This window comes from Melospiza melodia, chromosome 10, assembly GCF_035770615.1.
Source record: "Melospiza melodia melodia isolate bMelMel2 chromosome 10, bMelMel2.pri, whole genome shotgun sequence".
Taxonomy (NCBI): domain Eukaryota; kingdom Metazoa; phylum Chordata; class Aves; order Passeriformes; family Passerellidae; genus Melospiza; species Melospiza melodia.
The window spans coordinates 18,786,011-18,806,355 of record NC_086203.1 but is presented as its reverse complement, the minus strand read 5'-3'; the positions used below and the strand labels follow the sequence as shown (position 1 = coordinate 18,806,355).

The 20,345-nt window shown below is 37.0% G+C and overlaps 1 protein-coding gene across 10 annotated transcripts in view; it reads left to right on the top strand.

The window, feature by feature from the left end:
- Positions 1-20,345, top strand: part of ERC2 (ELKS/RAB6-interacting/CAST family member 2) — a 401,773-nt gene that overhangs the window by 7,562 nt on the left and 373,866 nt on the right. For all 10 annotated transcript variants that reach the window (XR_010028823.1, XR_010028829.1, XR_010028825.1 and 7 more), the window contains exon 2: positions 5,236-6,033. Coding sequence is in view for 1 of the 10 variants with exons in the window: in XM_063164669.1 (XP_063020739.1) it covers positions 5,380-6,033 (654 nt within the window). In the remaining 9 variants the exon portion in view is untranslated. The remainder of the gene's footprint in view (positions 1-5,235; positions 6,034-20,345) is intronic.

Genomic DNA, 20,345 nt, shown 5'->3' with positions numbered 1-20,345 from the left:
CACCACTCTTGGTGCTTTGAGGTTTAAGCAAAGGGTAACCCTAAACATCCCTGCACCTGGGGGTGGCTGTTAAATCAGAAGGGACTGGAGAGTGAGAGAGGCTCAGCACTGGCAGGTAACTTTTACAGACTGTACGTGGTTGTGTTTGCCCTGACTTGGCAGATTGGCTGCCCTATAGCTTTTTATAGAGATACAGTGTGTTCTCTGGCATAACAATTAAAATTAGATGTGATGGTTCTGCCTTTGCTTGGCTGTAGAAGCCTTTTTTTTTCATGTTCCATTTTCAGGTCTTTAGTATTTTACATAACATCAGAAAAATAAAATGAAACAAATTTGAAATTTCTCACCTTCCTTAGGTGTCTTAGAAACTCCAGGATACTTGTCACATGCAAGACTGTAGGAAATAATTGTTTTAATGGAGGTGTTAGAGATAAAACATTAAGAATTGGAGTTTGAGCAACAGGGAAAAAGATATAAAATAATGGAGGTGTCAACTGGTGGAGTTTAAATATTATTTATATTATTTAAAGCCTACTTCTAACTATTATGATGTTTTAAAACAATTACAATGTCTCAAACATTATAATAAAGAGTAAAATGCTTGGAGAGAAGTGCACCTTTCTTAAACACTAGGCTTATTTTAAGCCCATGAAACTTGTATAAAAGAGTTAAAAATTAATTGTTGACCCTTTACTTAAGTATATTTGAGAGTAATATAATTCACAGTCCTGATAATGGTTTCAGAGCTGCTTGCTTTTCAAGATTTTTAATGTGGCATTTTGAGCAAATATTTCAATTGGTGGAGTTCTCTGATTGCATGACAAGTATTCATTGCTGTCACTGCACCTGACAGCTTTAGAATGCCTGACAGCTTTATTTTCCATATATGTCATTAGAGCCATATTAAGCAGCCACTCCTGCTTTTGCCTTCTTATTTTCTTCTGTGTGAGAGGGAAAGGAAAGGCCTGATGTGACCTGGTCCTGGGAGGTGATAAATGCCAGTTCTTCCATGTAGCACTGATGGGAGCTCAGGGACATGAGCAGCTCACAAGATTAAAACAGGCTTTGGAATGGACTTTATTTACAGATACATATGTGTAATTTTACAACAAGCTACAAGGGAGGGCAGAAATTAATGTCTGTTAACTAGTAAAAAGAAATGTAGTGTGCAGACTGTAGTAAAACTTAAATTTACATAAGAAATGCAGATTCAGGACACTGTAAGGAACCTAAATGAAAATGTTGCTTTTGAAGTTGTCATATATGCTTTGTTTTTCAAACTTGTAAGGAATAGTAGAGTAGCAGGAAGAAGTGGATTATTTTCTTTTTTGTATTAAAAAAGGTGGGGGAGAAGAAGTTACTTGGTCAGCCTGGTAAACAGGAAAAGAGAGTACTTTGTCCTTTTAATCGAAACAATGCTGGTCTTGTACTAACACCATATCAAGAGCATTGTATTTATCTTTTTTTCCTTTACCTTATTAAAAGAAGACATGCCAGGCTGCCCACTCAGATTAATGAAGAAAGGCAGGCTCCTCTACAACAGATTGGAGTTTTTTATATCTAGTTTAAATCAGCTTGCTGCATTTTTTTTCCCTTTACATCAGCACTGATAGTAAAGAACGTGTGAAGAAAAGAATATTCTCTGCTGTGAGAATGTATTGTGCCACGATGAAAGCAGTAGAAAACATAGGTAAACCAAAAGAAAGTGCTAGAAATATTTCTGGCTCCTCGTCACTACTTCTATTACACATGTGCTCCTGGTCTTCTGTGTACGGAGAGGTTGTGTTTTAAATGAGAGTATTTAAAAGATGCTATCAAAATAAAGAAATCATTTTTTGCTAGGACAAGTTTTTATGGAACAGATTTTTTTTCTGTCAATCTCCTTCCTTTTGTGGTGCCTCAAAGCGCAGTCCTGGCAGAGAAAATATGAGCATTGTGTTCTACATCACCTTTTTAATTTTTTTTCTTTCCTATTTTGCTTGTTTTGGTTTATATGTGGGGAATTGTATTGTACTAAACAGTTTTAGACAGTTTGGAATCAGACTGATAATTTCTGCATTTAACTGTCACGATATATTGTTTGGGGAGGTTAACTCTACAGAAGAGGTTTCCTTAAAGCTTTTGGTACTTTTACAAATGTTTGAGCTCTTGGCTCAATGTTAATGTTGGCAAGTAGTTGTGCAAAGCTATTAAGTATTTGGCTGATACCCAAACTTCCTGCTGACTAGGTGATTCAGGCCTCAGGAGGGGACACTAAAAGCCTAAATCATCCCTCAGCATGTAAGAGTGTGTAACCAGTGAAAATCAGAGCTTATGGGGTACTGTGGATACAGTATTGCAAGCAAACTCTGTAGTTATGTTCAATGTAGAAGTAAGGATTTGGAAACTAAATTGAGTGAGATCTTCTAGTAGCGTCCACATCAGAATCCTATGCTCCAGGTTTCTCAAAAACAGGAAGCTAAAAGACAATTAAAGTGAGTTGTCAGACTTGAGCCAGGTGGGTCACATGAGCCCGTGATGTTGCTGTGTGCAGACTGCAGGAGATCAGGTGGGGCAGGAATGTGGAGAGGGAGGCAAGCTGAAGTTCAAACAGGTGTTGGGGGCACTTTGGCATGAATGGTATCAGGTCTGCTGGGGTTTTCAAGGCCGGTGAGAACATGGGGCAGTGTCTAGTGCCTGCCCTCCTGCCCCCAGCTGAGAATGCATGCTTAATTTTCTGGATCCTAAAAGGATCCGCATAAAATACAGTTTTGTTTGCAAGGCAGAATAATAAACTCATAATTATAATGGTTAATTTTACATCATGTACGTTAAAGGAATTTCTTTAAAATAAGAAAATACTGAGCCAAGCAGGTGAGCATCTGGACTTTTTTTCTAGTAGTAATCTGATTTGGATTTTAAAACTCAACTCTTGTAGGAAAATGTGTGTAGTGGGTCTGCAGTCTGTCCCTACCAGACTGAGTGAAGCTGGGTGATGTTTTTTATCAGAGAAGGCTTTAGGGGGATATGACCTTTGAGACTCCTTTGTCCTGGCTACTGCAACACCTACAGCTTTGGTAAAGAATTATTACTTGAGGGTATTAGTATTCCTTCCTCCTTGTCCAATTAAAATAGCAATATAAAATAAATTTACCTTTCAAAATAGAACTGTCTATATCTCACCTGTCCACTCTCAGTTCAGCTGCGATGGCTCTGTCAGCTGGTTCTGTGGGAAGATGGGATCTCTCCTCTCTCTTTTCTCCAGACAGTAGATGCTCTCTGGGAATTGTTGAGGTCCTGAGGCTGGTATTGCTTCTTCATGTCTCCAGTTCCTGATGTGTTGAGACACACAGTAAATCTTCCTGAAGCTAGGAAGGCTCCACGTAGAAGCAGTAGAGAGCAGAAAATGATGTAGGTGCCTTTTCTCCCCTCTTTCATAAAGCAGTGGTGTCTGGCTTCTACTGTGTCTGAGACTTCCCAGCCATAAAGGAAGGCTCCTGTTTTATCCTTAAGAAGTACACACATTGAAAAGGCATGGTTTTGTGTGCTTGTCTTTTTCTGTGGTTGCAGGAAAGCCAGTCTGGATAATTCAGGTTGTAGAAGGTAACAAACTAAAGTTCTTAGGGTTTCTCCATTTTAATTTGTAAAGTCAGGATTTTCAGATTTTGGTCTGTGAGCTGTCCTTAGTAGCCTGTTAAAGTAAGAAAATCAAGCATATCATCAGTGTGTTTGTGTTCACAGCACAGAGGTCTCTGTTTTGAGTAGAATACTTCTAGGGGAAAAAAAATTGAAAATGCTGTGGAGGTAATAACACTTGTTGGTGGTGTTTTTCTTCTCTTTTGCTGTTACTTTCAGAATTTCCCCAAGCTTTTGGAAGTTACAATGTTCAATCAGCATTGGAACATTGTTTAAGAAGTTCAGTGAGAAGTTAGCCTGCCTTTGGATAGGGAATGAGGATCCTTTTTTCAGTCGAGCTCACTGGTAAGCACTGGAGTGCTAAGCAAGATAAGTGTTCTCTGATATGAGATGAGAACTTCCAAAAATTTACACGAGTTGAGAAAAGAGAGACCACAACTTAGAAGCTCTAAAAGGCAAAACAAATACCTAAAAATACATATCAGAGACATAAACAGAAGGCTAAGTAACTTATTAAGTGACTCTAAGCAAGAAGTGTACTGATTTATCAGTCTGAAAAGGGAAAACAGCATGGACGTGATATAAGATAAAATATTTTGTACCTCTGCTTCTGAGGATGAGCAAATTTATATCCAACCCCACCACCTGGCCGTGTATCATATCTGCTGTATCTAAAAATATTTTATTGTGTGCAATTTAAATTTCCTGCTAGCAGCATTTCTTTTTCACCACACCAGAGTGTAATGTCTTTTATGGAGTGTTTATTTTGTTTTGTTTGTATTTTTTTAATTGAGTGAGCAAGAGGGTGGGGTGAATTCTGTCAATTCCGAAGATTTGTTGTTGCTTTTGCTCAGGAACTGCCAGGAGCCAGAGGAAGGAAAGTGATCTTCAGCTCTGGTCTCATGGGAGATTTGTCTATGAAGGAGCTGTGGAACTGTTTTAGGCAACTAGAAAGATACAGGGATGGATTTCTCAGAGGATTGATGAGTTGCTTGGCCAGAGGATGGCTGGCACTTGGGAATTAGAGGAATTGTTTTTTTTTTAATTGGTCAATATGTTGAAGTTGAGACAGCAGAAAAGCTGCACAGAGTCTTGTGGGGGAACAAGGTGTGGGTCATCTCTTGAAAGCTGCATGACAGCTGAAAAGAGGGGCAGATGTGGACAGTGATGTTAAAATGCCAAAACTTGAAAAAGTAAATCAACAAGATTGCTTTATATCTCTGTGCCTTGGGAATGAATTCTGGAGGCTTTAAGAGGGTAGTTCTTTATGCCAATAATAAATATTTTTCTTTATATAAATTTCATATTGTCAGTCATTTAAATGACAAGGTAAGGTATGATATGTTATTGTATTGGGCCCATGTTGTTCATTCCAACTTAATTTCAAGCTAAAGCTTGTTAAACTTTCTAGTAAGAAAGAAATTAGGTGTTTTATTTTGATTGGAATTAGTTTGAAAATGCATTTTTAACTAATTATCCTAAATATAAAATGTTTATAAAATTCCAGATTTTTTTTTTGTAGTTATTACTCTGGGAAGTTGTTTTTTTCTGATATATAGTGATTACTTCTAAGTTTATTTTCCAAAATGAAAACTTAATTTTATAATATTTTTTTTTCAGGTCTGTCTTGGGAGGAAAACCAGATTTTTGCCTATTGGAAGAATGCAGTGAAACTGCCAGTATTTCTAGCCGGAATTCTTAATTGAACATTCACCTTTAGTGTTACTAGTTTCTTACTAAACAGTACCTCAAAGTAGAAGAGAAATGTACGGAAGCGCAAGAACCATCGGCAGTTTGGAGGGAAGCCCCTCCAGGTCCCCCCGCCTGCCCAGGTCCCCCCGGCTGGGCCACAGGAGAACCAGCAGCGGGGGAGGCGGGGCAGGGAAGACGCTGTCCATGGAGAACATCCAGTCCCTTAACGCGGCCTATGCAACATCTGGACCAATGTACCTGAGCGACCACGAGGGTGTAGCTTCTACTACTTTCCCAAAGGGCACAATGACTCTTGGAAGGGCTACGAATCGAGCTGTGTACGGTGGCCGAGTCACGGCCATGGGGAGCAGCCCCAATATCGCTTCTGCTGGACTGTCACACACAGATGTCCTTTCTTACGCCGACCAGCACGGAGGGCTGACCGCATCCTCACACCACCACCACCACCAGGTTCCTTCCATGCTGAGACAGGTTAGGGATAGCACCATGTTAGATCTGCAGGCTCAGCTGAAGGATCTACAGAGGGAGAATGACCTTCTCAGAAAAGAACTCGACATTAAGGACAGCAAGCTGGGGTCCTCTATGAACAGCATCAAAACTTTCTGGAGTCCTGAGCTAAAGAAAGAGAGAGTATTGAGGAAAGAAGAAGCAGCCAGAATGTCAGTTCTTAAAGAACAGATGAGAGTTTCCCATGAAGAAAATCAGGTAAGTAATTATGAAGGTTTCTTTGTGTTGATTTACAACCAAGCACTTGATGTTTTGCTTTTGGCACCGTATTCAGTGCTGGCACAAGTTTGATATTTTCCACAATAATTTTATGTCTTGGAATATCTGCTTCTCACTGCTAAACTGCAGGAAAGCACGCTAATAAGAATCCAAATGCAGATTATAATTTCTTTCATGCAGCATCCCTTCACATTTTAGATGGATAAAACAATTGCTGTTACCCTTTCTTTTATGTTTGAAGCTTGCTCTAGGGTTTTTTTTACAACTGTCTAAATGTTGTCTTGGCAACATTTTCTGAAGAGGTAAATGAGCCCTTTTTGAAAAAGTGTAAATAAATATCCAGAGGCATATTTTGTTTAAGCTGTGCAGGGAGTTAACAGTTTTAAAGTTAAAAGAAGATAAATCCTCATATTCAGCTTTCTGTAGTTCTGCATTACAGAATGAAATGAAGTTTTCAGTAACATTTCAGAGACCTGCATTGTAGTAAATGAGTATCTTGTAAATTTGTGTTTCAAATACTTCTATTCACATTGTAACATTATTTTCCTGAAGTTATAGAAAGATTCAAATATTTTAGTCTGGATGGATAAATCTGTGAAGTCAAAATTTGAGTCTTTGCTATATCAAATATACAGCTACATATACAAAGCATACAAAACAGCAGCACAGAATAGATAAAAAAAAATATCCTTCCTTTCTCCACACACTTTGGCTTCTGGTCTTATTTTAAAGCTGCTCGTTTTTAGACCATCTGTTAACTTTCTCCAGACAAAAACACAGTCCTGTGTTTCTCTCACTTCCAGATTCCAAATCTAAACTTCTTTGCTGGCAGGCAGCAACAACTGAGATTTTGAATTTACTTCCAAGTTTGTGATCAGTTAGAGCTCAGCAAACTTTCCACCTTTAGGCATGTCATGAACCTAAATATCTATAGAGCTGGCAAGTCTATTACCAGTTACTTCAGTGGGAAACTGAAGTAGGAAACGGGCTGGGTTGTCACCAGGAATTCAGTGCAGTGAATTATTTTATTACTGTCTTGTATAACTTTTTGTATCCAGACTGACAATAGTAGTTGCTGATTATTTATTTATAGCAGACACACTAGGATGCTGCTAGAACCAATATTAACAAAAAATGCATGGTGGAGGTTCTGGTTTTGAAAAACTTTGTTGGTTAGATACTTTAATGGTGGTAGTTGGTATCACCTTAAAGGGAGAATTCTCCTAATAGACTCTGTTTGTTGTGGAAATGTCACATTAATATCTTATACTGACTTTTGGAATTTGAATCTGGTGTTTAGAGACTTTATCACACATCAGTGACAATTCTGTTTTGGTTTTCCCCCCTAAAATCTATTTAATAGATAATAAAATAATCTTTGCTTATCTTGAGGGAAAGTAATTTAGTAACTCAGTTATGAGTTCATTCATGTTGTATCTTTTTGACAACCACTTAATTTCTTGTAACAGCAAACCTGACAAAAGCAATGTATTTTGCTCTATGTGTGTATTTAACATGAGTCCTCCCTCTCTAATGCACAGAGGTTGGGTAGCTCTATGCCATTGCTGAGTGTCCAGACATTCACAGGAGAGGCCAAGGACACAGTGGTATCCCCAGAGAGTGCTCCTTGTGATCCAGCTGCTGTTTCTTTGTGCTTCATAACACCGTGAACTTTAAATTCAGCCAGTTTCTTATGGACCTGTTTAAAATGCCAGTGTTTATAGGCTCTTAGAGCCTAACATACCTGTGAGGAACCACTGTTTGCAGTCTAGTTTTTCACTAGACTTTGGCTGCTTTTTCAAGGATTTCCTGCTCCTTGTACTGAAAGAAGCAATAAAGAATTGATGTCTGGTGCCAGTCTCAGTGCCACTTAGGACTTTACAGTGCCATCATCACATCCCTCCCTCAGCTCTTTTCCAGGCAGCAGCATCTTACCATGTGTGATAATTCCTTGTGAAACAGTAACATGATGTTTTGCAGACCTGTTAAATGTTTGGGATTTTTTTTTTTCAAGGCAAGGGGGACCAAAACATCTTATGTTTTTGATAAGGTGTAAAATGAGTGGTGTTGATGTTGTAGTGTTTGCCTTTTTATTCTGTATTTCTCTCACAGAAATTCTCAACAATTAGTTTGTTCCTTTCAGTTTTGGATGCCTTTATTTTTGCTGCTACTGAGTACTAAGCTAATATCTTAATGGAAATATTTATCATACCTAAAAAATACCTCACCATTCATTCTGACCAGTTCAGATCCCAGCTTGTTATGCTTAAAGGTAGGATTATTTTAACTTGTGTGCCACTTTGATCTCCCTCAATTTCATCTGCCAGCCTCTGACTATTTGCTTAGTCTTATAAAATTCTTCTTTGCAGTTGGCTTTTGTCTTTACTGCCCTGAATAACCAAACACCATGAGGAAAATCAGTTATCTTACTGATCACCCTGTTCTTTGGGCTGCTCAGAAGTGTCAGTCAGCACAAAGCACAGCCACAGGTCCCAGCAAAACTCCAGGGGTCTTCTGCTGGTTTTAGGAGTCAACCAGGTGTTTCTGCTATTTCCTCTCTTGTAATCAAATATTTGTATATAAAAGTATCCATTCTCTTATGTAATTGCTGTTTTCTTGTAAGCATTTGGAGAGGAGCTTTTCCCAAGGAGTGGCTTTGGAAGCCCAAGCTGGCTGTGTCAGCTTGTTTGTCACTCTCATTCAGGAGGCTATTGATTCTTGCAAACAACTGATTTAAATTAGAATCATCAAAAAGCTGTAATTTTAAAGAACAAAAAAGGTGATGTGCTCTATCACATCTATCCTAAAAGTGTTCAGTCTGTCCTTGTGTGTCTGAGGTTTACTGGCTTATAAAACTTGCTTGAAAAAGGAGTTGTTTCACACTGAAACACTAAAAAGTGTTTTCACATTGGCTGTCCATGATGGAAGTGACCCTGCCTGGATTTCTGGGTCTCCTAGCAGAGTTTGTGAGCTCCTTCCAGGAGACTGGAGAAGGGCAAGTCTGCCTGCCAAGAAAGAAGTGAAATGCTTTTGATTAGCTGCTTCTAATACAATACATTAATGTTTATCAGTTTATATGCTGCTTTTATGGCATTGCAAAAACTGAATCACTGTGATATTTCTTAAAATGCATATTAAGTCCTATTGCACAAAATAAGCCACTTTTACTTACTTAAAAACGTAGTTATTTAATACATAATTAATACGAAATGGACGCTAATTAATACGAAATGGACGCTGTGTGCCATGAACAGTGGCTCATTTACAGGCATGGCATGGTTATGTTGGAAATAAATGGGTGAGTGTGATCCTTTTTTTCCCTTAAAAAAACCCCAGGTAATTTTAATTGACTTAATGTGTTCTTTGAGAACACATTACAGATTTTGATCTTTTGAAGTTTAGTTCCTATCCAGATACTGCAGGAATTTACTTCAGATTAATGAGATGGAGAGAAGAAAAAAGGATAGTGAGCAGTTCCTCTGAGGTTTGTAGTTCTGAATAAAAAATTTTCTTGAAATAGTTTCTCCAAGTAACTTTTGTCCATCTGTAGCAATGTGAATAACTCGGATGCTGCAATTAGCAGAATAGAGCTGATAAAATAATCAGTACAGAAGGGAATGTGTATTCATGAATTTAGAACTGTGAGTAGCTACTCAATGTTATTTCACAATGTGCTCTTCATTTTCACTTTGATTCATGACAAGAATCTAAAAAGAACAATAAGAGAAAATATACTGACAAATATTCTGAAATGGTATTTCCCGTCTTTGTACTAATTAAAATATCTTCCTAATAAAATATTGATTAGGCTAAGGTATAAATTATTAAAAAATTATTTTTTCATATTTTATGGTCTTTGAAATTCTTCTAGGTTGATTGTAGTGGAATACACAGGCAGTTGCCAGCACTTGGGTATTTAGTGTGAGTTTATAGATGGGCATTGCCTTCCTTAATGGGCACTTGAAAGTATGCACTTGATTACTGGTTGGAAAGGACTTTTCATTGTTTGTTAATACCACTTGTGGTCAGAGGAGGATTTTTTGGGTACAAATATTTTTCAGTCCATCTTATTGTGTAAATGTCTAAAACAACAGGGATTTTGAAGCTTATTGTGAATATTAATGAAGTTCATGGTTATACAACTCAAAGCTAGGAATCTGAGGACTGGAAATGTTGTGCTTATGGTTTACTATACTACCTGAGGTATGTTTTCATATGAATACTCTTAAAAAGAAATTGGCTGTGTTTTTACTAAATTAGTCTCTTCAAAAAGAAAATACTTCCAACATCAAAATTTAATATAGTATTTACAGCCAGTGAAAGCTTCTTAAGGTGTTTTAGGACGATTCTGTAAAGCCAGTAGGTTCATCACACCCATTCACCTTGTTTTCTGTTTTTCACTGTACTGTTGTTTTCTGCTTTCTTCTGCTTTTTAAAAAATATTTGTTTTGACCTGCATGCATACTTGTTGATTTTAACTTTATTTTGCATGTTTCCACTGTTTTCTTCATGTAAACTCATGTACATTGATGGCAATTTAGGTAAGTGCAAAATATTCTTCTTTACTTTGTTTATAGAATGCAGCAAAGTGCATTTAACCACATGGAACAGATCAAATGGTCATTATCTGAATAGCAAAGAAGAATGAAATCAGTGGATTTTTTAATAATATTGCCAATAATAATGGCTGTGAAATGGGAAGAGGGTGAAAGAGCAGGACTGTTCTGCTGAGGAGGGGTGGTGTGTAATGGGCGAGGAACAGTGAATAAGCTGGGCCTGAAGGGTGTGTGTTGCCTTCTGTTGTTATTGATGAGGAGCAAAGGCTCCTGCCTCTGGTGGCGAGTAGAATTTCATAAGGAGGGAGCCATGATACTACAGATAAACAAGGAAATTTTGATGGAGTAATAACCTGAAAGTGCTTGAGGGTGAATGAGGGAATTTAGTTACTTTTAACCTTTTGTCTCAACAAGTTTGGTAAGTATTGAGCTAGAAAAATGAATAATAGGAGTGTGACTCTGTAACCTGAAGCTTTTTGGTGCTATTCCGGTTTAGATAGAAGTATTCATGTATACATTAAAAAATAGAAACTGATAGCTTAAACTGTATGAAAACTGTATCACATGTTAGTGGTAAATTGGAAAGGATAGTAATAATAAGTTAGACCCTTTGGGGCATTTTTGAGGCATAAAGAGATCTGAGGAAAGTAGTTTTTGGTTTTGTTCTGTTGTCCCCAGTATTTCAAAAGAGATAAGGATCATGAATTGTAGTCTTTAGAATGCACTGTGTGTAGCTGTCAACTGAAAGAGTACAGTTTTATTTAGAACAGGAAAGAAGTAATGAAAAAAAAGTAATTTCTTTCTCATTTTACATTTTTAGTCTTTATTAGTAAAATTTCAGATGTTTTCCTTCCTTTGGTCCTTCATCTTGTATTTTCTGACAGTTGTCCCCAAATCATCTAACAGGCAATTGATCATGCCACACTCAATTAGCCTGCAGTACAGAACTCCTCCTCTGGGCTGCTTCTGAGAAACACAACCCTTTTGGCTGTGCTGCAAAGCATGATATTTATTTATTTTATATATGCATACAATTTAGAGATAAACTTGCCTGACACTTCGCAACCTTTCTCTTTTCTGTTATATTCCTGAATTCATAAGATGCATTTCAGATTGTTGTCAGGGTATGGGCAGTGTTGTGATGGTGACTTAACCAACAGTGTTGTGATGGTCATTGATTCAATTTTTGCCTGAGTTTTTGCATGTCTGGGAGTTCTGCTTGGTCAATGCCATGCAGGGTCAGATTTGGGCTGTTTGTCATTTCCTCTGTTGAAGGTGTCTGGCATTCCTGACTATGGAGCTGTGTATTCCCTGGTGCTAGTGAGTCACTTGCTAAAGCTGTCAGCTGCAAGATAATATTTGTTACTTGAATTTATTGCTGGAGTGTCTGTCAGCTGAGGTGGTAAAGAAACCAGGATTCAGGAACCCTTGGCATATTTTATAAGGAATAACTTTGGTTCAAGTTGGATTGCTTGTGGCAGGAGCAAATAAGTCTTTTGAATCTACTAATTTTAGAATATTTGGCCTGTGGAATGGGGAAAATATTTAGTTTCTGAATTTCCTTAAGCATCTGCCACAGGATAGTCATTGCTATTACTCTTGGTGTTGGAAGATGACAAAAAAGCTAACAAAACATATGTTAAAAGAAAGCAGTAGATTTCATGTAAATACTCTTTGTGCCCTGAAGAAAAAGGAATAAATGATGAATTTGATGAATTTGCCTAAAGGAACATCACTGAGGCAAATCACTGTGAATATTTCAGTGTTAGAGATGCAGAGAATGCTAAGGTCTTGTAAGGTCTGTGTTCCATTCTCATCTATAATTAATGAGAGGGTGGGGCCTCATCACAGCCATTGCCTAGAAGAAAAGCCAAGGTCAGCAGAACCTACAGGAAAAGCACAAACACACGTTGGGGTGCAGATTCAGAGCAGCAGCAAACCCTAAAAGAAGGCCTGCTTTTTGAACTCACTCAAGTTCCCATTTAATTGACTACAGCATTAATTGCATACAGTCCAAGTCTCACTGTAAAAGCCTGCATTTAAATTGAGAGAATCACAGGAAGAGGCAGGGAGCTGTGCTTTGAGAATTAGATCTTTTCTCTGTATTTTGATTTCAGCTGTGTAAAAGGACATAGCTTTTGCAATGTGTAGGTAGAAAGGCTGAAAGAATAGTCCTGTTAGTGTGAACTTTTTCTTGTGTCTGATGTGAACTTCCAGGTACCTAGTTACTGGTAGAGCATAATAATGGTCTTAACTAATTCTGTGAAAAAATGCCTGAATATTGTGGTATAATATTTGGATACTCGGGAAGGTGGAGATAACTAGTGGGTTATATTAAATCATGATGAGCCAAAGCATAAATAAAATGTGTCAATCCAAACTTGAAGAATTAAGCTTGCAATCAAGGTGTCTGTAATAAAAGCCTGCTGCTCTATTCAGGTGTATATGTAATTATGTACATGTGTAGATTAAGAAATCATACATAAGTTGTGATAATCAGATTGTTTTGCATTCAATGGTCACTAAATTTCTTACCTGAGTGACAGAAACTAAGCTGCATCTTGAGGGAAATGAAAATTCCCAATTACCCTTTATTTGGAAGCCAGAATTCTTTCCACATCATTCTGAAAATGTACCTTTTTGTCAGCACAGCTCTCTGGGCTATGGAGTATGTGCTACCTATTGAAAAATTGAGGTTTATAGTGAGCTTGATGTGAACATGAATACATTTAGGTACATATTATATTGTCTTATCTGTTTAAATATGTATATTGTGAAAAATCCAAAGTAAACCCACAACTTTTAATGTTTCTGATAATTAACATTGTAATGAAAATTACAATAATTCTCCTGGAATGATACTGCAATACTCTGGAAATCTGAAGTTCTTCCTAAAAAATTTGTTTTCAGAAGAACATTGGGTTGTATGCTGGTGTAAGTTTTGCTAGGAAGAGTGATTTGGCATGTTTCTTCATTGCTGGTTAACAACCACTGCTTGCTATGTCACCTTCCATAGATAAAATTTATTTTAGTTTTATATTATTATTTTAGTATATTTATTTTTCTATTTCTAATGTAACTTGTACATTCTTAATTTGGTTGAAATAAGGGAATGAGTGAGCTGCATAATTGTGTATGAACGATGTGGTACTTTCCTTACACTTCAGAGATATTTTTGTCTTCATGTTCCCTGGTGCAGTAAAGGAAGGAAAGAGAGAGCTAAGGAGTAGAAAACACAGAATTTGCTGAAGAAGGCAAAACCAGGCATTCTTCATCCTGTTCAGGCATCTCATCCCCTGAAGAGGGAGAACTGTCAGGCTGAGAATTTGAGCAATTAGATGAGGACACTTGTGATAGACTTTTCCAGCTGAATGCACTGCACTGTCCTGGCTGCAGGACTGCAGGATTAACAAGCAGTGCCAGTCAGGCAAACTCCAAGGAAAAGTATTTGTGAGTAACATTTTACAGAAGAGATTTTTTTTTTTTTTCTTAGAGACCTATATAGATGTAACAATAAAACATGAATTGAAGGCAGCAGTGATCCTGTGTTAAATAGGGCGAGGCTGTTATCCAGTTCAGGTCTTGTATAAAGCATTGCCTCTCTGTGCCTTGATGGCTAAACATAGAATCAAGTATTAGAGGAAAGGTTATGCAGATTTACAAGAAAATGAAATTATCGTTAGGAATATATTTCTCCTGCTTGTTTCATCTGGAGGGTCTCCTTTTTTACAAGTCACAGTGGTCTAAGAAGAAAGTGGTAACTTGATCCAGTCGGAAACTTTATTTGAAAACCAAATTTTGTTCCCAAGTTTTTCTAGGTGCTCATTTCCCACCTGTGTCCAGTTGAATAGTTACCAAACATGTGAGGTAGAATCTGCTCTTTATTTCATAGTCCAAAAGCTTAGTTCAAGATAATTTGGAGATAAAATAGATTAAAAAATTAGTGCCATTAACTAATTGAAATATTAATGTAAATATTTTATGGCAAATTTTGTTACAGTGTTGCATTATTAATATTTCAGGTATTTTAACATATCTTAATTAAAAGCCAGTTGAAAAAGTAGAGTAGTTTGGATATAGGAAGACACCTTTGCTTCTTACTAAATTGGTCCCAACTTCTAGAATTATTTTTTGCAGGTGCCTTTCCCCCATCTTTCTCCCCATCATTTCCAAAATCACTTTATTTCTGTGCCAGCCAGCAATTGTTCACGTTTTTCTGCTTTTTTTCTTAAGTCAGTGTCACAGTTGGGGTACTGCAGGTGTTTCACACTTGCATTGCTGCTTCATGGCACTGTTGGACACTGATGATGTTGTGAGTGCAGTGACCAACACAATTTGCCATTGTCTTACTCTCTCTTTGGCAGGTCAGGAGTGTGTTTTAGCTCTAATTGTGTTTTTGGTTTTTGCCCTGGACACTTTATTTTCAAACGTCCATAAGTATATTTTTAAAATTCTATCTTTATATAATCTAATAGGGTGGGGTGGTTTTTTCCAGTGTCTTAATTAAGATCAGTCTTTTCCTACTACTGTGGAAATATGCTGTCTTTTTTGGTTTTTTTGTTGTTTTTTTTTTTTTTTTCCTAATCCTGGCTTAATAGTGTCTGCAACAAACTTCACCTTTCAAGACCTACTTTCATCATACATTTTTTTGTAGAATTAAATAATCATCTGTTTTTAATAATAATCTTAACAGATGAGGAATTCTAAAATGTGCAAAAACAAACAGTTTTTACTGCAAAAACTATGGTAACTCTATTTTGCTATGAATTTCCTTTAATTTTATTGATTAACTTATTTTTGCCAGATGGTAGAAAATTCAGGAAAACACATAATGAGTCTTGCTGCTGTTTTTGTTTTTAATTCAGCTCACAAAAGGCTACTGGCAGGATTATGTGTGATTAAGAAGAGTGAGTCAATTTGTATAAACTCCTTATTTATACCATTTACACATCTTGCACATTCAGTGTTATTGCCCTCTCCTCTGTTGTGCTGTTCAGCTTTGACTATGCATTTTCTTTGACTCTTAAATTGAAAGTGTGCTGTGTCTTCAGGTAGTAATTCTTTAGGACGGTGTGGCTATTCACCTCCTTTTCCCAAATTCAAAAGTAACTCTTTGCTCTTCATCAGTGCTCTGCATTGTGTGATCATTAAAAGCAGTGCTCCCTTCTGTTTCACTGTAGCAGGCATCACCCACATGTGAGAGGATGAAAAGCTCAGATGTGAGGAGGCAGGAGGAAAGGCAATGTTCCCTGTTCCCCAGGGTTTGTCCTTCCCTTTTCCCATGTTGCCTTCCCAGCGGTGAGGCCGTGGAGGGAAGGGCTGTGCTGCAGGACCTGCAGCTGAACTGAAACTCGCTCTCAGCTGGCACCATGGATGTGGACACAAGGGAAGAGTTTGTAGATATTGCTAAACCTTTATAATGACCATTATAAAATGGGTTCATCCTGCTCTCTTCGCAGTTCAGGGAAGAGGAACATCCTGATAGCCTGCAACAAGTTCTTCTGAGTGAATTTACTTTCTCTAATAAATGAATAAGGGAAAATAGATAATATCAGTTCAAGCTGTTGAACTTGCCACTACAGTGTGAGTTTCTAGATGTACACAGATGATTCAAGTACTCAATCAAACAGCAGGTTTTTGGATAACAAAACCTTCAAACTTGAAGTTGTTAAGCTGTAGATGAGGGAAAAAGTTTTGGTGCAAAATCTGGAAAGAATAAGCCACTCTTAAAACCAATAAAAAAGCAAGACCCCACCAACAGTCCAAAAGAGAATTGTTACATAAAATAACAATGGCTTGAAATGTTCCTTTATTTAAAGCACTAAAAAGTGCACTTGTGAAAAGACTCCAAGCAGAATGATCAGATAAACTCTGGTATTATGAAATTATTCTGAAAGTGTGAAACCTAATGCTTTAGCTGAGAAGCAAGAAAACCAAATCAAACCAGGTAAAGTAGTTTCTTTTTCAGATTGAGAGGTGATTCTGTCTTTGGGGGTGAACTGCATTTCTTACAGGAGAACAGGGAAGGTGAATATTCTCATGTCACCTGCAAAGGCAAGCAATGAACTTCAGATCAATACCTTTGCAACTGTTGGATACCTAAAACCAGTGCAGACCAATATCCAGTTAAAGGATTTCATAATTTAGAATGGTTAATGTAACTAATAGGTTGTTTTATAAAGTCACTTGCTTTTGCTTTTCTGTTAAATGTTAGGACTTGATTGGTTTTGTGGCAATATGTGTCACAACTCCTGCTACTCTGTAGTTAAAGCATGGGATAAATTACAAGTTCAGGTTGTTTCAGAGAGGAAATTTCCTATAATATCAAATATAGATTAAGCTTTATTTCAAATAAGATACTAATATTTTTTGCACTTCAAGAAATTGCATTGAAATATCTTCTAGGAACACATGTAAAATAGCTGAAAGAAGAAAGGCAGGAATTCAGAAGAACTCAGCAGTAGCTTTGACAATTTGCATTGTAATGCTCAACAAATGTAGTAGCACTTTTCATAGTTTGCCAGGGTAGGGAACTGTACACACTTCTGCACTTGACCATTCCAGGCTGCCAGATAATAATATGAAGGAAAACAGAGCAAGTTGTGATAAATGCTAGAAAGAATAAATATACATGTGCACATTTGCTGCATTGATATTTTTAAATTCTGCCTGTGCATAAGCTACACTGTTGAACTTTACATTTTAAAACGCTAATTCTTGTATATGAAGTAACTCTCCTGATCTATCTCTGTTGTTGAGGTGTTAGAGCTTTTTCTTTTAATGCCTTTCCATTTTCTGCTGTTTTTCTTGTGGATTCCTTTGCTTCAGCAATTTACTCTTTTAATCTAACTGCCTAGTATCTAAGTAATGAAATAAGTGAATCTGAACACAGTCTCATGAATTTAGTAGAGCTATTCTGGTTTAGTTTTCAATTTCCTTTAAGGTGGGCAAAGCCTGAATGACACAGCAAAGAAAGAGGCCTTAGCAACGTTTCCTGTTGGAAGTGGAGTGTTCAGTTCTTTGTACAGAATCTTTAAAATAATTTAGCTGTACTGTGCTGAGTATTTAAGGAACAAATGCTTTAGAAGTGTCTGTATTTGAGAAGTAAATTGTGGAGATTTAATTTCAGAAACAAATTAGCTGTACAGCTGTACAGCAGCTGATGGAGTTCATGCTCTGTCCTGTCTGGGCATCTGGAAATACTCACTGGATAAATACATTCTTTTTTGGATTTAGCCTCTTGGATCTAGTGTAAAACTTGATGTTCAGAAACCCCATTGGCAAAGGTTCCATAGCATCCAAGCATGTGAATTTAATTCCTGAATTGCTTTTGAATATGGATCTCTGCCATCAAATAACTTAATTTGCCTTCGTCAATCACAAAAAAGTATTTTTATACTTTAGTGACTGAGGCTTTGATTTTTCTGGTGTGAAATATCATAGCAGCTTTCCATCAGCTCAGACTGGTTCTCACTATTTTACTTGTGTGGTTTCTTGCTGTGCTGTAAGGGATTTCATGATTAAATCTTACTAAAACTGAGCCCAAATCTGACCTTTAAGACTACTGTAGGTTTTACTAAATAAATATTTTCACTAATCTTTTGCTAATATTATCCTGTATTGAAATTTCTCTTTATAGTAATTGATTACTAAAATATAAACTGGGAGGTTTCATATCAGTAGGACACCAGAACAGTGATTATGCCTAAAGGGATACAGGAAAGTCTTTCTTTTAGTTCTATCAGATTTCTTGATGTGAATTTAATTTGCTGTTTTTTTGTTTTTTTCCCCCCACTTGTAATTGATGATCTGGAATCTGCAGAGTAATATTCTAAGTGGAGACTATCTTTTCTATGCTCCTGGTATACCTTGACGAACTTTTCAGGTATTCCTGAGCATAAGTAGCTTTTCCCTTGATAATAGAATTATTGTGAATAAAAAAAAAAAAAAATGCACAAATGTCTGGAATAGGTGTTGGCACCTAGCACATTGTGACTAGCATGTGGGATGCCTTTTCACTGTCCTTGAAGCATCTCTGTGATTTTCATGGTGAGCCCCTGTTTTTTAAGCTGAAATGTGAATATGTTTAAGACTGAGTGACATTATTTGCAATGAAGTGGACCAATGTAATAAGAGATTTCTTCTGACACTTCTCAGAGTACCATAGAAGTATGAAAGCACTTTATGGAAGTCCATTTATTGAAATCCAGTTTTATGTATGTTGACTCTTATGTCTCTGTAGTGTTCTTTGCTTCCATTAGATGGTTGGCAGCCTTTGGCAATTCCAGCATCCTTCTTTGTGAGACTAAAAATATCTTGACACACAAAAGTCCTTACAAGACTGACTGCTTCCCCTGTACTGGGAAACTAGCAGTCTCAGGGACTTGGGTTTTTTCTTTGTTTTTGTTTGATTCCCCCCGCCTTGTGTGGCTTATCTCTTTTATTCCATAAACTGTTATGTGATGGAAGAACTTTTATTGAAACTTCCAAGATTTTCAAATTTTGTGCAAGAGTGCTTCATAGTATTTTTAGAAGTTGTATATTTTTCCTGAGAACTTTGAATTAATGAACTAAAGCAAAATCTTAAAAATTAGATCTGTTAGTATTTTCTGGCTCTTAATATAACAGGAAAGGATTAGAAACTTTTTTTGTTAGTACACCTTTCTAACTGTGCACAAAGGAATAGAGCTTTACACACAAAAAGAATAAACTAACATAACGAATTAAAAAAACCAGGAGAAACAGAAATTGTCTGTATTCACATGCAGTATATCCATCAATAGCATAACTGGAAAATGTAGAACTCTTTTTGAAGCACAGCCAAAATGTTTTTTATAAAAAACTCACCAACCACTTGTAGGGAGAACAAAAAGAGAAATTTCTTGGCCTGCTTCATGGAAGAGGCTGAAATAGTAAAGTATTCAAACAAGTTTTTGAGGTTTTTTTTTTTGTTTATGTTTTGTCAGTGGAGCAATGGAATAATAAGGCATTAGAAAGGAGGGAAAATATAGCTGACATACAGAAACAGCCAGAACTGCACTTGTGGGGTTTGGTATGAACTCACAAACATCTTTCTTATGTCTTAGGTGTTGTCTTTAGTGCCACATGTAAAGGGTGGTTTTTTCCTGTGTTACCAGATTTTACCAAATCAGTAGTCAGCTAAAATCATGTTGTATGGATTCCTTAAGGTGGATTAGGTTGGAAGCAGTGCAGCTTGTGGGTGAAATTCTGGTTACAAGGGAGGGTAGCACCACATCTCTCTGACCAGAGCAGGGAGAGCCTGTTGGGGAGGGGGGGAGGATAAGGAAGGAAATTTGATCCTAAATGCCCAGTTTGTTCCTTCAGAGAGATGCCAGGAAAGAATTGTTATCTTGATTAATGCCAACCTCAGGTGTACTGGAGATAGAGGCAAACTGTAGGCTCACCTCAGGGGAGTATTAATTAGCACCAGCACACCTACTGTTCTGTCTTGAGAACTTAATTGCTTTAGCCCAGATGAGAACAGTGATTCATAAAACAGAATTTAATGACTGTATTAGAAAAATGGTTGTGAATAAGAACATAAATTAATCCCTAGAGTAATTCCTTCTATAACATGAAATAGGGAGTGTTTCTGCAAATTTAACTTTATATCTTGCATACTAATCTTTCTTTTTACAAAATATTAATTCTGTTTGATTTATTTTTTTAACGTGCACAAAACTGACTTTTTCCAACATATTAGAGGAATACCAG